Source organism: Dermacentor andersoni, chromosome 3, assembly GCF_023375885.2.
Source record: "Dermacentor andersoni chromosome 3, qqDerAnde1_hic_scaffold, whole genome shotgun sequence".
Classification (NCBI taxonomy): domain Eukaryota; kingdom Metazoa; phylum Arthropoda; class Arachnida; order Ixodida; family Ixodidae; genus Dermacentor; species Dermacentor andersoni.
Genome location: NC_092816.1, coordinates 15,795,780 through 15,810,852, shown reverse-complemented (window position 1 = coordinate 15,810,852; position 15,073 = coordinate 15,795,780). Strand labels below are relative to the sequence as shown.

Below are 15,073 nucleotides of genomic sequence, written 5' to 3'. Positions count from 1 at the left end.
TTGGTTAGTCACTACATGGTCAACTAAACTACACAATCATCAGCAAGTAATTGAACAGCTGAGGAAACGCATGCAGGTAAGTCATTAATATAAATGAGAAATAAGAGTGGCCGCAGACAGTACCGTGTGGCACACCAGAAGTTACGGAACAAATATGCTAGTCATTAACGTTGGCACTTACGTGTTGAGTTCATTTGTCTCAGAAGCACTCGATCCATTTCAGAACAGAAGATGTTAACAGAAGAAAACAATTCGTTAGTAAAAAAGTAAAGGTTGAGTTCTGCAGAATAAGTATTTCCCGAAACCATGCTGGTTGCTACTGAAGAAGTTACTTGATTCTAGAAAGGCAACTAGATTCGAGTTGGTAACATGCTCCAAGAGTTTACATGAGACGCTGATTAGCAATATGGGCCTGTAGTTTGGTTAGCTGTGTCACCTTGTTGGCGGATAGGTATCACCCTCCCCGCCTTCCAGTCGCTGGGTAACACTCGGCATTCTAAAGACTGCGCGAAAAAAGTTGTGCCGAAATAATTGAACACTATGTAATGGTTTGTTTCAGAAATGGTGAGGTGATTCCTTCTGAATCAGGTGTAGAGTTCTTCAGGTTTTGTATTAGGTTAAAGATTACGAATGCATATATGATAGCAGGATCCATAATACGTAAATCAGGGCAGTCAAACTTAGGCAGGACGATGCTAATGTCGTTAGAAAATGTTAATTTAAATACATTTTGCAATATGTCGCAGCACCTGTCGCTTAGAATAGCCTTTTGCTGATCATTACGAATCACTATCTCGTGTTTCTTTTTTTTGGACCGTTGAGAATATGCCAAAATTTTCGAGAGTCGCATTGAAAAAGAGAAGACAGGGTGTTGCTGAAAAAGTTGTTTTGACACGACACTCTCATTTTTATAGTGAAACGTTGCGCATCGACAAGCTGCCCAGCTTTCAGGAGTATCAGATGATGATACCTTACGGCACAAGCGCTTCTTTTTTTATTTAGTAAACGAAGGATTATGCCGTGAACCAAGGAGAGAGAGAAGCAGCTTGAATAGAATGAGTTGGCACGTATTTCACAATTAGTGATAATATCTTATTTTCGAAAATTGTCTAGTTCACGTCCACACTCCTACGCAACAATTTCGACAGTTTTTTTTTTTTTTTTCAGTGAAAATGTCAAGCCGGTCATTAATGGCACCGTACTCAGATTTGGTGTAATCTCTCATTATTTTAGTAGAAGACATTCGTCACTTCGACCATCGTTTCTCGGCCTATCGGCTAAGATCAAAGTGTCGTCGCTTCGATTGAAGGGAATAAATAAAGTGTGTCACACGGTTGGTCACTTAACCCATCTAAATAATGAATAGAAGAAACCAAGCCAGGATTAGTAGTGCAAACCAAATCTAAGATATTACAGTAAGTAGCAGTAGTTCGAGCAGGCACATATATAGATAATCTGATACAAATTAAGAACTGTGCAGAGATTAATAAACGCTTCAATCTCGAATGTGCGGCATATATACCTTGGCACCGCCACTCTTCCAATGTTCGGGAAATTTAAATCGCCCAAAATAAACATAAGTGAATTCTGGTACCGAATCTCAAGGTTATGTAGCGTATCATGCAAGTCATTGCATAAAGATTTAGAAGAACGAGGAAGCCGGCAGCAAGCACACAGAATTATATCACGGTGATCTAGCGGACGCATGCGCAGGCAACTTCCAAGATGGAATTTGTGGGGCTTAGACATGACTGGAACTGGAGCGATACTGCAGTGTCGACGCCACCATCCGTTCTTGTAGTGCGAGTTGATCTGTTAAAGTTGTATGTTTGTTTGCGATAAAGAATTTCACTGTTTAGAATTTTGCTAGAAAACCACGTTTCAATTAGTACGACTATATCATCCGAGCACTCAGCTGTCAGCGAGGGCAAGTCATCTCGCTTGTTTAAAACACTTCTAATATTAGTAAAAATGAATGAAACTCGGTTAGCTTTTGAAGACCGCGTAGTTACGTGCGATAGTCGTTACGGCATGCTATTGACTCGCGGATTTGACGCGTGGGCGTTTTTAGTGGCTGCTTCAGTTCTCTGATTTATTTCGCAAACGCTATCTGTTTGAGCGCAGTGTGTCAAGCATATTTTTATTAATTAAACGCCGATTGTAACACAAAGTATAATGCCCACCACTTGGCTTTCCCAAATCAAAAAGCTTTTTGCGAGTCAGTGCTCCTTGCTTCGCAGAAGTCCTCACTTGCTGCCATACCAGTGCCTCTTAGCTTGCTTCTCTCCGCAAGAATGCCATCTTTTATTTTGAAGGAGATGAACTTGACAATTATTGGACGGCACTTTTTAATGACATAGCTACCCAAGCCAATGTGCCCATGAAATTTCGTCTGCAGGTATCTGAGCGCCAAGTGAGGTGGCGACAAGCCACCGCAGATTCATTCTTCCGACTGAGCCCAAGATTCATTTTCGCAGTCAGCTACACCATAAAATATCAGATTATCTCGCCGCGACCTATCTTTGAAATCATTAAGTCGTGTTTGTATATCAACATTTTTATTTTGAATAGCATCAGCCACAACTTGTTGAAATTCGGTTACTTGTGGACTGATCCAGAGTGTTTACTCTGGTCTCAACTGCCGCTAGTCTTGTGTTAATATCAGCAACTGTTTGTTCCAGCACTGCCTCACTTTATTTGACGTCATCAAGCATTCGTTTTAGTTAATTGTGGCACGCATCCGCATGCGCATTGGTTTCTTTTACGACGTTATTAAGTTTTATTAAGTTCTTTAGAATAGTCTGAAGCACTGTCAATCAGACCAGAGTTAAATTCTACATCACCACTCAATAGCAAAAGCTTTACTACGTCGAAACATTCTTTGGCTATTGCATACATAGTACCAGGGCATGGTACGAGTAGCAGAAATAAATTGCTTGGCAACCTGCATTAACAGAAGGAACTGGCTTTTAGGAGACTGCATTTCTGCCGCTCGACCATGCCTGACGCTCAATATTTGAGTAGGACATTTACAAAACTCTCGTAAACAATGTAACAAATTCAAGTAAGCTGTAAATTTGTATATCAATTTTGTCCGCTTTATGTGCACTAACAGAGGCACTTCGCAGAACTGCGATACCGTTTCTTTGTGCAGAATTATGAATTTGTAAGCTTAGTTCTTCTGCAATTTTGAAAGGTTCCGATTTCCTGTAACTTTTGTACAGAATTTGATGCCCTAAATCAAACTTCGGCTTGTGCGAGTTGATAGAGTTTAACTTGTTCTATAAATTGCAACAAATTTCGTTTAAACCAGTTCAACGGTTGTCTCGTGAAAGCATTTCTGCGTTATACATGTATTTGAATAGGGACCACGGAGCATGGCCCGATCTAAAGCTTCCTGGTGTGTTTCGTTCAAGTATGACGGAGGCTGCTTTGGCGTAGACGCATATCAGAATAGCGGTGGATATAAGAGAAGTGATGGTAACATTATACCTACTGGCACGTGAAGAAAACGCGAAGTTCGAACGCTAAGAGAATGTATTTTTGCTTTCTTAAGCCTCTTTTGTCGGAATTAAATCTCTAAGCCATTCTCTTCAAGGTCCGTCAGGGTGGCGCTCACAGCGCGTGCAATATTGTCGGCACACAAATTCCTGTATATCTAAAGAAATAAAGAAAAGGACATGGGGGGAGGGGGCAGGCAGTCCCCTCACCTGCCCTGGAACTGCCAGTGGCGCAATTTGGGCCCGTACTCACACAACGTTCTTATGCTGTAATTGTTCGTAAGAGGAGCAGAAGCCAGCCACTCAGAATGACGGACATTAGCGAAGGCGGCCGGCCAGGCAGCGGCAAACAGCTCTTACGAAGAAAAAGCTCTCTGAATTCGGCCCCTGTTCCGGAGGCACGTGTCCTCCAAGAAGAAACGGTTTGTCCCGCGTCCGCATTCACGTCACGCCGATTGCACGGAACGTCCCGTTGCACGCGCTTTGCACGCATGCGCAACAAGGGCACAACGCGCCGGAGACACGCCGCATCCGCAGCGAGCACTTTCAGAGAGCGGCGACAAACGGCTCGTCGTGCGACGGCAGCAACGACGGGCGAAGGCCGCCTGCACCGCATTGTTTCGCTGCTGCGCCAGCGTCTCGCGCGGGTCGCGTGCGCGGTAATTGCCATGGGTGCAAGGCGTGCAGTCTACTGCGTTTCGTTAATCCAACGCGTAAAAAACACCCTTGCCTTGCGTGTGCGGGCGAAGCGGCTGTTTCCTTTCATCGATGGCATTATACGTTCTCGCGTGCCTCTTTGTGCGAGGTACTGGCTGACGCTGTTAGCACATCTCAGCGGAACGCCTCGAGGTGATACGTTGCGTCATTCGACGCGTCGCCGCTACGCGCGTCACGTTGACCAAGCGCGTGACCGGCCTGCATGTGACCTTCGAAGGGTCATGTGCCACGCTGCAGATGGCACCAGTGGGCAGGCACGAGGGTGCGTTACCTGACCTCTTCTTGCGATCGCTACTCAGGTGCCCTGCCTACGACGCAACGCGAAAGTTTAGGGCGAGGACGAAAAAGTGCAGCGATTGTGGGGCCAAGTTCACGATGCTTTTCATTGGCTGCTACCCCCAAAGTGACCGTCCATCGCTATTAAATATCCATCTGTAACGTACAAATTACTTTGCATGTTGCAGAGCAATTTTTATCGGCCTTCGGCAGCCTTCATCTGGCGCTCGTAAATTGCAGTGGGCCAATTTGGCCCATATATATATATATATATATATATATATATATATATATATATATATATATATACACATACACACACACTAAACACCTCTGGTAAACACTTTAGTCGGTGTTTTTTACCTGTTTATGATTCTTGAGTTATTTCATGTTCCGACGTCTGGCCTTCCTTAATTTTGTTATATTCATGACTTTCAGTTACGCCTTGCTGTTTCCTGTACGTAGTTGGTGTAACCATTCCTTTTTGTAAATTTGCGCTTCTTTTTCTTTGACCAAACAGGTTACCTCTGCGAGATGAACTTTTTTTCTTTTTGTTTTTGTGGATGCCAGCGACGCATTCCTACGACGCACGGGAAACGCGCTCTCTTTCCCCAGAGACGGGAAGTGGGGGTGGGCAGGCGTCATCGAACCAGTTACTTTCTAACCGCGGGGTCGACGGCCTTGGTCTTGACTTTAAACGAAAAAGAAGAAAACAAACTGCGATCTGCAAGACGGGCGTGCTCAGTTCACTAGTGGATCTGTTGTAACAGTACGTTCGCCGTAGCGGAAGGTAAATTGTAGGTGCCATGGCACAGCTTGTTTATTTTGCGAGCAAGTGTGTTCCACCGTAACATACGCTCGGTTGGTGGCGAAGTGAGAAGTAGGAATTACAGCACGCTTTCGGCGGTTGGCGACGGTTCGTCAAGTAATGGAGCGAAGAAAGCCTGCTTCTCGAACTTCGCATTTTGCGTGAAGGATCGTTTACTTCGTTTTTTTTCTCTCTCTATTTTTTTTTTTACAGAATCGTGTGTCTATTGACAGTGCGAACTCGAGTGGGTTACAAATGCGAGGTGACAGTCTTCGGGTTATTTTCGGGCACCAAAGCAAGCGTACGGCATAATGGCCGTGCAGGATGCCAACCGGCACAAGTAAGGCGACGCGTGCATTCGAAAGCGATGCACGAATGACGCAGGCGTAACTCGGTCGATCAACGACCCAGTTTGGAGCTAACATCTGATTACAAATAGCTCGCTTTCTTGTTTTCGCATGTCCTGTTATGGACAATACGCTAACCTGTCGCATCTGCTGCAATTGCTTTCCCCAAGGAAGGAATAAGCTCGTCAGAGAAATTGATGGCAGCGATAAATTAATTGCCCACTTAACCGAAAGCAGCAACAATATCTGGAGTTAGCAAAAAGAGTCATCAGATGTCAATCTGATGTATAATGACAAATCATTGTTTCGCACAAACGGGCGAGCTGGAAAATGTGGGAAGCGCGGTTGGTGAGCTGGCCCAAGCTGCTGCTTCTCTTTTGTTAGCAGTAACACAATCACCGTTCATTGCAACGGAATAACGCGACGAGTGAGTTAGTTGATGCACATTTCTGATACAAACAGCCCTACACTATAGGGACAATGAGCAGCTTGTGATTTTTCGTTCTTTGCGCGGGTCTAGTGTTTGTTTCAATATTGGCCACGCGCGCAATTCGGTGGGCCGGCGTTAGCGCACACCGTCTCTGACCGGTCAATGGCCGGTGCGCAGCACGGCCGGGCGTGGCGCTGCCGTCGCAGGCCGACCGGCTGATGGGCGCCGGCGAGGACGCCAAGCTGTGCCTGTCGCCCGGCTGCGTGCAGGCCGCCTCGGCGCTGCTGCAGAACATGAATCAGAGCGTGGACCCGTGCGAGAACTTCTACGAGTTTGCTTGCGGGGGCTGGGTGCAGAAGCACATCATCCCCGAGGACAAGTCTTCGCTGTCGCAGTTCTCCCTCATCCAGGACCAGCTGGACGCCAAGCTGCGCACGCTCGTTGAAGAACCCGTGCGAGCGGGGAACGAGCCGCGCTTCGTGCAGAAGATGAAGTACATGTACCAGTCCTGCCTGAACACGACCCTCATCGACTCGACGGCCGAGGCTCCGCTGAAGCGAGTACTGAGCGAGCTGGGCGGCTGGCCCGTGGTCGAGGGCGCCGCCTGGAATGCGTCGCGCTTCCACTGGCTGGACGCGCTGGTCCAGTACCGGGGCTTCGGCTACAGCCACGACATTCTGCTCGACCTGTCGGTCATCCCGGACTTTCGCAACAACACGCGCTACATCATCGACCTGGACCAGACGTCGCTGGGCCTCCCCGACCGCACGTACCTGCTGCGCGGCCTCAACGACAGCGCCGTGGCCGCTTACCTCCGCCTCATGGTGGACGCCGCGCAGCTGCTCGGCGCCACGGACCGGCAGGCCACCGAGAGGGAGCTGAAGGACGCGCTGCTTTTCGAGATCACGCTCGCCAACGTAGGTTATGTGGTGGCACTATATACTGTCTGCGCTTTCTTTTGTCGCAGTGGACGTGATGGTTATTTAGTCTAAACTATGGTTGTCCTGTAATGTATCGCTAACAGTGGTGTATAGTGTGATCGAAGGCACGCGCAACTCTTCTTAGCACGTGCCCAGACACGCACTCCAGGTTCTGAAAAGCTCTACGACCTTTTCTATCAGCATGTTATTGCATGTGAAGTGCAGTCCACTCTTCAAGGAAACATGTGAGAGCAGGGAACGTTCGAATTTCCCCCTCTGGCAGGTGTATGATCGCCCCACACTGCAACAGATTACCTGTGGCTGGTGGCGCTGGCACCTTCCCGGACAGCTCTGCAGTGCGTTCAGATAGCTTCAGCCAAGTGCACGTAGCTCCAGGAAAGACAGAGCGACGCACTAAAGCGTTTCTCACTAACATTCTACCGCACTGTACAAGAGTGGCTATTTCGTCAGGTGTTTTCGTGTACAGGTGCAACAGGCGTTTCCAGGTGTTTCCAAGCAGTGCTAAACGGCGCAGAATGAAGACGGGTGCGCAGCATCTAACAAGACTAGTCTATGATTAAACGGCTGCTTATAAATGTCAATTTGTTTTCCCTAGCTTTCTCGCTTCTCGCCTCGCACCAGATTACCCACGGAATGTGCTGGCTTACGCGAATTTCAATATATGCTTTACGAAAAATAGCATGTCTCCAACAAGCGCGTCGCCGTTGTCACCTACACTTTCTGCAATCTTTCGGCTCACGATCTATTTTTTGTTTTTCTTTTTTGTTTGTTCCAGTACTCGACACCGCGCGAAGAGCGGCGCAACATCAGCAAGTTGTACAATAAGATGCCACTGAGCGACCTCAAGAAGCTGGCTCCAAAAGTAAGTAGCGAGCAGTTGCCCGTATTGAAAACAAGCATATGGAAAAGCTCGGTAAAATTGGAGCTTATACCATGCGCGATCCTCTACTGCATATAATCATTGAAGTTTCAGAAAAGTTGCCTTGCTTTACCTTTTACTGTTGCTGATTCATGCTTAATATATCTACCACGCAAAGTTTGTAAAGGGCCCCGCCTTCAATCGATTGCATTACTTGCAAGATGACCGGGCCTGGCATCTCGCGCGCAGCTTGTAAAGTAATTCAGATGTCGCTGTATTTTCAGGCGTGGAATTAGTAGAATCGGTTTTTAACTGCTTGACTACATATATTTTTTCTTTAATTCTGGGCTATTACGTGCCAAAACCACGATCTGATTATGAGGCACTCCATAGTGAGGGACTGCAGATTAATTCTGACCACCTGGGTCTCTTTAACCTGAACCCAGTGCATGGTACACGGATGTTTTCTGCATTTCGCCCCCATCGAAACGCGGCCGCCGTGGCCGGGATTTGATCCCGCGACCTCGTGCTGTGGCAGTAAAACATACCAAAATATCCCTTAATTTCACGCAGGTGCTCTTGTTTTGGTTTTGCGCTTCAGCAGTAGACGTGCAGTGAAGCTGCTAAATGTGGTTGGTTATTTCAGAAATACAGCGGGGCGGTGTCATAAGATCCTGTAGATGTAGATATATGTATCAAGGAAAACAAAGGGCCCAGAAAACCTTTATTTCGACTGTACAGACGAATTCATAAACATAGAGAAAATCCCAAGAAGCGTAATTTTCTTTGATGCAATATGGTAGCGTGCTCCATCAGCTTATTTCAATACGTGCTGCATATGAGGTGCACGTCGCCACTAACGCGAATGCCTTTCGTGTCTTTCTGCACATTGTAAGCGTTTCTTTGAGTGCAGCGTATAGAGAGGGAAATCGTTGTGAAATACTGGGCGTCTAGTATTTCATAAAGCTTTGCTGAATGAACCGCACTTCTATAGGCTCTTCGCTCCCCATTTCTGTATCGGCAGCATTACAGGGACGACAGTGAAAATATTGCAGGAGTTTCTTGTGCGCACGAAAGCCGTGATTCAGCTTTATAAAATCAGTGATATGGCTTTTGCTGCGCGATTGCAGCTGTCATAGACACGTTATAGACACGTTATAGGAGACGATCACGTAGCGGGGGAGAGCGCACGGTACATTGAATTTGCCCACAATAAAAGCGGGGTGGAGGGAGGGGCGGGGAGAGGAGTATTGCGGTCAGTTCAGTAGCCCCCGGACTTCTGAAGGGTTTCTTTTTCTTGGTAACATGATGGCAGAAAGCAGTGCCATGGCTCGTACAGTAGCGCATACGCGCCATCGTAATCCGCTGTCTTCTGCCGAAATAGCCAAAATCTGCGCCTAGAACTTGCGCTTTAGTCAGAGTTATGCGGCTCTGGAAAAGAGCGTTCACGTAAGAAAGAAAGTAAGTGCCGAGCGCTTGCGCAGATCGACTGGGACCGCTACTTCAACTCGCTGCTCGTCGACCCGGTGTCCGCCGACGAGCCGATCAACGTGGTGGTGCCCGAGTTCGTGCAGCGCTTCGAGAGCCTGCTGGAGACGACGCCCGCGCGCACCCTGGCCAACTACATGGTGTGGCGCGTGGTGCTGCAGTCGTACGCCAGCCTGGGCAAGCCGTGGCGCGAGCGGCTGCAGGAGTTCAACGGCGTGCTCACGGGCAAGACGCGCGAGACGGCGCGCTGGGAGCAGTGCATGGGCTCGCTCACGGGCTCGCTGGGCATCGCGCTGTCGTCGCTGTACGTGCGCCACTTCTTCCAGGAGGACGCCAAGGGCGCCGCCCTGGACATGGTGCAGTTCATCGTGCGCGAGTTCCTCGCCATCCTCGACGGAATCGACTGGATGGACGAGCAGACGCGGCAGCGCGCGCGGGCCAAGGCGCAGGCCATCCGGCCCTACATCGGCTACCCGGACGAGCTGCTCAACGACGGGCTCGTCGAGGATCACTATGCCAAGGTGGAGCTGCTGCCGGACAACTACTTCGAGAACATCATGCGCCTGCGCAAGTGGTCCACAGACTACGCGTTCGGGCAGCTGCGCAAGCCGCACATCAAGGGAGAGTGAGTGCAAACAGTTCAGCTACACTGATTGGGCGTCGACATCCTGAAAGAGCGCGGATAACAGAACGACGGCAGGCAGACGCAGTGTCGCTTTTGTCGCCTCTCTGCTTGCAGCCGTCCTCTTGAATTCGCTCTTTCAGAATGTCGCAATTTACGGAACTGCTGCAGCGACGCAGTCCGGGAACACTGTGCATCATCTTTAGCCGACGCTACGGTTTCTGTGCTTTTCTGTGCTTTCATTATTGCTTGCGCATTGGATCGATGCACGCCGAAAACAGCCGCGATAATAAAACTCTGGGACATATGCTAAGCTTACAAAAATGATGTGCAGTTAGCTCGCAACTGAGTGTCTAACACCCCACCCCCCTGCACACAAACACACATATGTTATAGCTGCACAGTACTATTTTTTAATAACGAAGTAACCTACAGTAGACGAGGCATATTTTTTTGTTCATTTAGCATATGCTGGCAGGTTTCGGCAGTGAATAGCAAGGAATAATTGGAAAACACACAATGAGCTTGAAAGCTATACGTTAGATGTTCATTACGTAACGAGCGTGGGGACAACAGCGCAGACATTAGATCCTCGTTGAGCTGCTTCGTTCTCAATCATGCACGTAGTGTTGTGCAAGACATGCTTTCCTGCTGAAAGGCATATTTCGATAACGCCTGGCTCGCACGCTGCAGGACGGGAGCTTCGCTCATCGCTGACACTTTGTTTGCAGATGGAAGAAGCATGCCCAGGTGGCTGTGGTGAACGCCTACTACAACAGCTTGGAGAATTGCATCGGTGAGTCTGAGCACGTACAACGGCCGCGCAACTCGGGCACAATCCTCTGCTGCTGCCACTCTGTCAAGAGAAAAATTTGCGCTCGTCTAAACCGAAGCACGTGCTTGCAAGCTTGCTTTCTCATATATTTCCGGCACTTGCATGTGGGACTGTCGCTGTAATGTTGAACCGACGCGGCCGCTGCTCTAGCTGAACAGATGACGAAATCGCTGTTAAAGGCCAGCTCGGACGAAGTCAAATGCACCGTGAGCAATTCCTCAAAATCGCCATATTAACGGGTTTCCGATTTTCTGCGATCTCGCTGTCCACCCTTTACATGCAGGTATCTGACTTATGTACTTTCATGGTTTGCACTAGTTGCCAGAAAAGCCTGAACTCTGCGCTCTTCTTGAAAACACCAGTGAGGTTTCTACCCTCTATATTTTCTCGCTTTCGCTGTAAAGACATATGTGCAACCAGATTATGATGTAACTCCTAGCGTTTTAATGCATATTTTAATAGAGCGAGCAGTATCATTAGCAGCGCATCTGAATACTATACGGCGATTTAGGGAAGGAGAACTGCTTACATCATCGAACGCAAAGGTGGCGATCGTGTGGTCATAAGCTCCACATGCTGCCCCTTATTAAGTCCAGAACCACACTTGAGGCACGAGCGTTGCGCATGACTCCACGAGGCAACTGTTGACCGCTGCCTTTTGTTGACTCTTCATGCGCAGAGTTTCCCGCCGGCATCTTGCAGGGCGCCTTCTTCTCCAAGGATCGGCCAAAGTAAGCCCCACTATCAAGCTTGCTGTGCGTACACTTATGCATCGCTACGTCCCGCCGGCCTTTTTTTAAATATAAGTGCGTATGAGCAAGAAGCAGATGTTACTGATGCCTTGCACAACCGATAACCTGTGGCTGCACCAATGTATCGCGGAAACGAAAGCTGGTCAGAGGTGCCACATACATGCCATCTCCAAAAAAGACATAGCGATAGAGGGCATAAGATCGCTGGTAGTTAGCTCTCAGACCGTCATTCAGATTCAGATTCAGATTTATTGGTTCCAAAAAAAGAAGTAATTACATGACAAATATACAGATGAGGGTGCCAAAGTGAAAGAACTGTAGTGGTACCCTCGGTTAATAATAACAACATTGGTGGTGACATCAATAGTCAGCAAATTAGCGTTATTATAAACAACATCTACAGATCAAATACATCATTAGACATGTCATTTACAATCAAACACGAAAAAGCACGTTATAAAAGAAAGTCGGAAAAAAGCATGGATGAAATACAAGAAATGACATGTGAGATAAAAGTCAAAGGTACACCGCCAGATCGTAGTTAAGTTATCGCAGGAAATGATGCTTAAGGTGATTTTTAAAAATTTCAAGAGAAGTACATGATTTTATGGTTGATGGTAATTCATTCCAAAGTGAAATTGCAGCGAAGGAAGATGTTTTTTTGCCGTAATTGGTATGAACCATGGGTAACAAGAAATTGTTGTTAGCCGCAAATCTGGTCATATTTTTATTCTGCAAAAGGTCAACTGCAATGAGCGGAAATGTAAGGTTATTATGAAGCAACTTGTGGAGTAAGACGAGTATGTTAAGCTGGAACAAGTTATTAATAGGCAAGATATTATACGCGCGAAGTAACAAAGAGACATTGGATTGCATGGAGCTAGAAGTGGTAATGCGTATTGACTGATTTTGGATATGTTGAATTGATGATAAGTGACAAGCGTACGTGTTGCCCCATGAAACAATGCCGTAATTAATGTGGCTATGAATGAACGCATAATACAACGCTAGCAGAGCCTCACGAGAAAAGAAAGGGCGAGCTTTGATTAATGCACGTATATCAAACGCAGTCTTGTGCTTGAGATGTTGGAAGTGAGAGCGAAATGTAAGGTTAGGGTCAAGATGTATGCCAAGAAATGTGACATCGGTGCTAACGGGAATTGAATGAATTCCAAGCTTCACTTCAGGAATAGAAGTTAAGGCCCTTTGAGCACTTTTGAATAACATAAATTTAGTTTTTAGAGGATTAAGAACTAAGTAATTGTTGCTACACCATTTTATAATGTTACTTAATGCAATATTTAGCTTAGAAGTAAGAGTAGCAACAGATTTTTCAGATGAAGATATGGTTGTGTCATCTGCATATAAAATGCAATGAACGTAGTTGGTGGAGTTAAGAGAATCCGGAAGATCATTAATATATAAAATGAAAAGCAAAGGGCCCAGAACTGATCCCTGTGGTACACCTTGGTTAATACATGTTGTTACTGAGAAAGTATTTGCTGCATGTACTGTGTATGGCCGGTCAAGTAAATAATTTTTTAAGAATCTTAGCGCAGGACCAGTTATACCATAAGAGTCAAGTTTATTGAACAGGACTTGATGGTTAACCGTGTCATAAGCTTTACTGAAGTCTAAAAATACAGACCCGACTAAGTTTCCCGAATCAATACATATTTTTATGTAGTCAGTTAGAGATAGAAAGCTAGATTCGTGGAACTTCCAGGGCAGAAACCAAATTGATTGTTCTCTAGCAATTTAAACTTTGTTAAGTAGTTATTAAGACGTTTAACAAATAATTTCTCAATGAGTTTACTAAGGCAGGAAAGAATTACAAGAACGCAGGAAAGAACGCATAATCTTTGTCGCCTTCTTGAGCACCGGTTTGTTCACTTCATTATTTTACATCATTATACGCCAATGCCCCGTAACAGATCAGGAGCCGAATTCACAAAGGTTTTAGTTCGTAAGAATTTTTTTTTCAGTTGTCGGCTGGAAGCCTTTGATAATATGTTCGATGCCACGATTAGACGGTTTTTCTTCTTACGAACTTGACCAGAGTAAAAAAAAAATTTATGATTACGAACCCAGAGGCCAAAATCACAAAGCTTCTTGATCTCTACTCACAAAAAGTTCTTACGCTGGAATTGTTCGTAAGAGAAAATTGCAGCCAATACTGGCGCAGGCCATACTATTAGCGAAGGCAGCCGGCCAATGGCAAATAGTACTTACGAACGATCGAGATGCTTTGTGAATTCGGTCCCTCGTTGGGGTCCCTCATCCCGTGCTCTTTGACATTTGCAGGCCACCTGCGCTAATCGCATGTCCATCATTATACCAGGGCTGGAATTTTCTCTTACGAACAATTTCAGTGCAAGAACTTTTTGGGAATACGGGCCCCGTTCATAAGTGCACTTCACCTTTTGCCGGCCACCTTATGTCCAGCATCAAGGATGGCGGTACTTTTCTTTTGCAAACAATTCTAGCCTAATAGCTTTATGTGAATACGGGTCGAGAATTTTTGAAGAAACAGCGGTAAGGTTGAAGTCGCTAAAATTTCAAAGCTTTGTAACACGGTAGTATTAGGGAATGACGAAGGAAACCGTGAAAGCTGCTTTCAGGACAACACGACCATGTTGGCATTGTTGTTTATATTGCTGTTGAGCAAATACACGTTTGAGAAGACGTGGAAAAGGCTATCACATTTTTACCTCCTTTGAAGTAACTTCTTATAGCTAAGGGATATAGAAAACGAAATGTGAAATACTGTGCATTCATGACAGCGGGCTGACATTCCATATATTCCTGGCACAAGTGAGACCATCGCTCGTATTACGTGCAGGTATGACGTCAAAATTGCGCATGTGCCAACTCGCAAACTAAGAAACGTTTTAGTAAACATTAAGACAAATTGCCACAGAAAACTTCCCCCTTGTAGTCTACGCCAGAAAGTGCAGGAACTGTGATTACAAGTATATCGGCGAGGCAGGTGACTTCAAGAAACGTGTGAAACAGCATGGGTATGATGTCAAAAACGGCACGTGGTCTCGAGTGCCCTTGCTGAGCTTGTGGAATCTACAGGCCACAATATTGGTAGTTGGCGATTACAAGTACACGTTGGCAAGTACACGTGTTCTGGCCGAGGAAGAGAAGCTTGCGTCAGGCCAGCATCTAGAATCCTTGCACATACAGACCACGGCGCACACGCTGGATAGGAATGACGGGACACTCCCGACGGTGTACACTCGTTGCTTGGGTCATGTACTGAAACGTACTTAAGTACGTTGTATCTCTGTTATGGGATTTATTGTGGACAACTCTCCCGTATGGGGAGCCGAAACGTCATTAAATTTTCAGTTTTCTTGGTCGGTGCATCTTACCGCGCTTATTCAACATGTATTTCCCAGCCAGACAGGCTGCCGTCAAACTTTGGATTTCATTCAGGACATGCACATGAGCCTGCACCGCACATAGCGGCAGTGGAGGTGAGTGGTCCTC

The 15,073-nt window shown here is 46.5% G+C and overlaps 1 protein-coding gene across 3 annotated transcripts in view; it reads left to right on the top strand.

Annotated features, from left to right (window-relative positions):
• The window catches only part of Nep2 (M13 family metallopeptidase neprilysin 2), a 122,994-nt gene that overhangs the window by 81,517 nt on the left and 26,404 nt on the right, over window positions 1–15,073 (top strand). For all 3 annotated transcript variants that reach the window (XM_055065582.2, XM_055065580.2, XM_055065581.2), the window contains 5 exons: window positions 6,256–6,995; window positions 7,795–7,881; window positions 9,363–9,991; window positions 10,720–10,784; window positions 11,503–11,554. In XM_055065582.2, coding sequence (XP_054921557.1) covers window positions 6,256–6,995; window positions 7,795–7,881; window positions 9,363–9,991; window positions 10,720–10,784; window positions 11,503–11,554 — 1,573 coding nt within the window. The remainder of the gene's footprint in view (window positions 1–6,255; window positions 6,996–7,794; window positions 7,882–9,362; window positions 9,992–10,719; window positions 10,785–11,502; window positions 11,555–15,073) is intronic.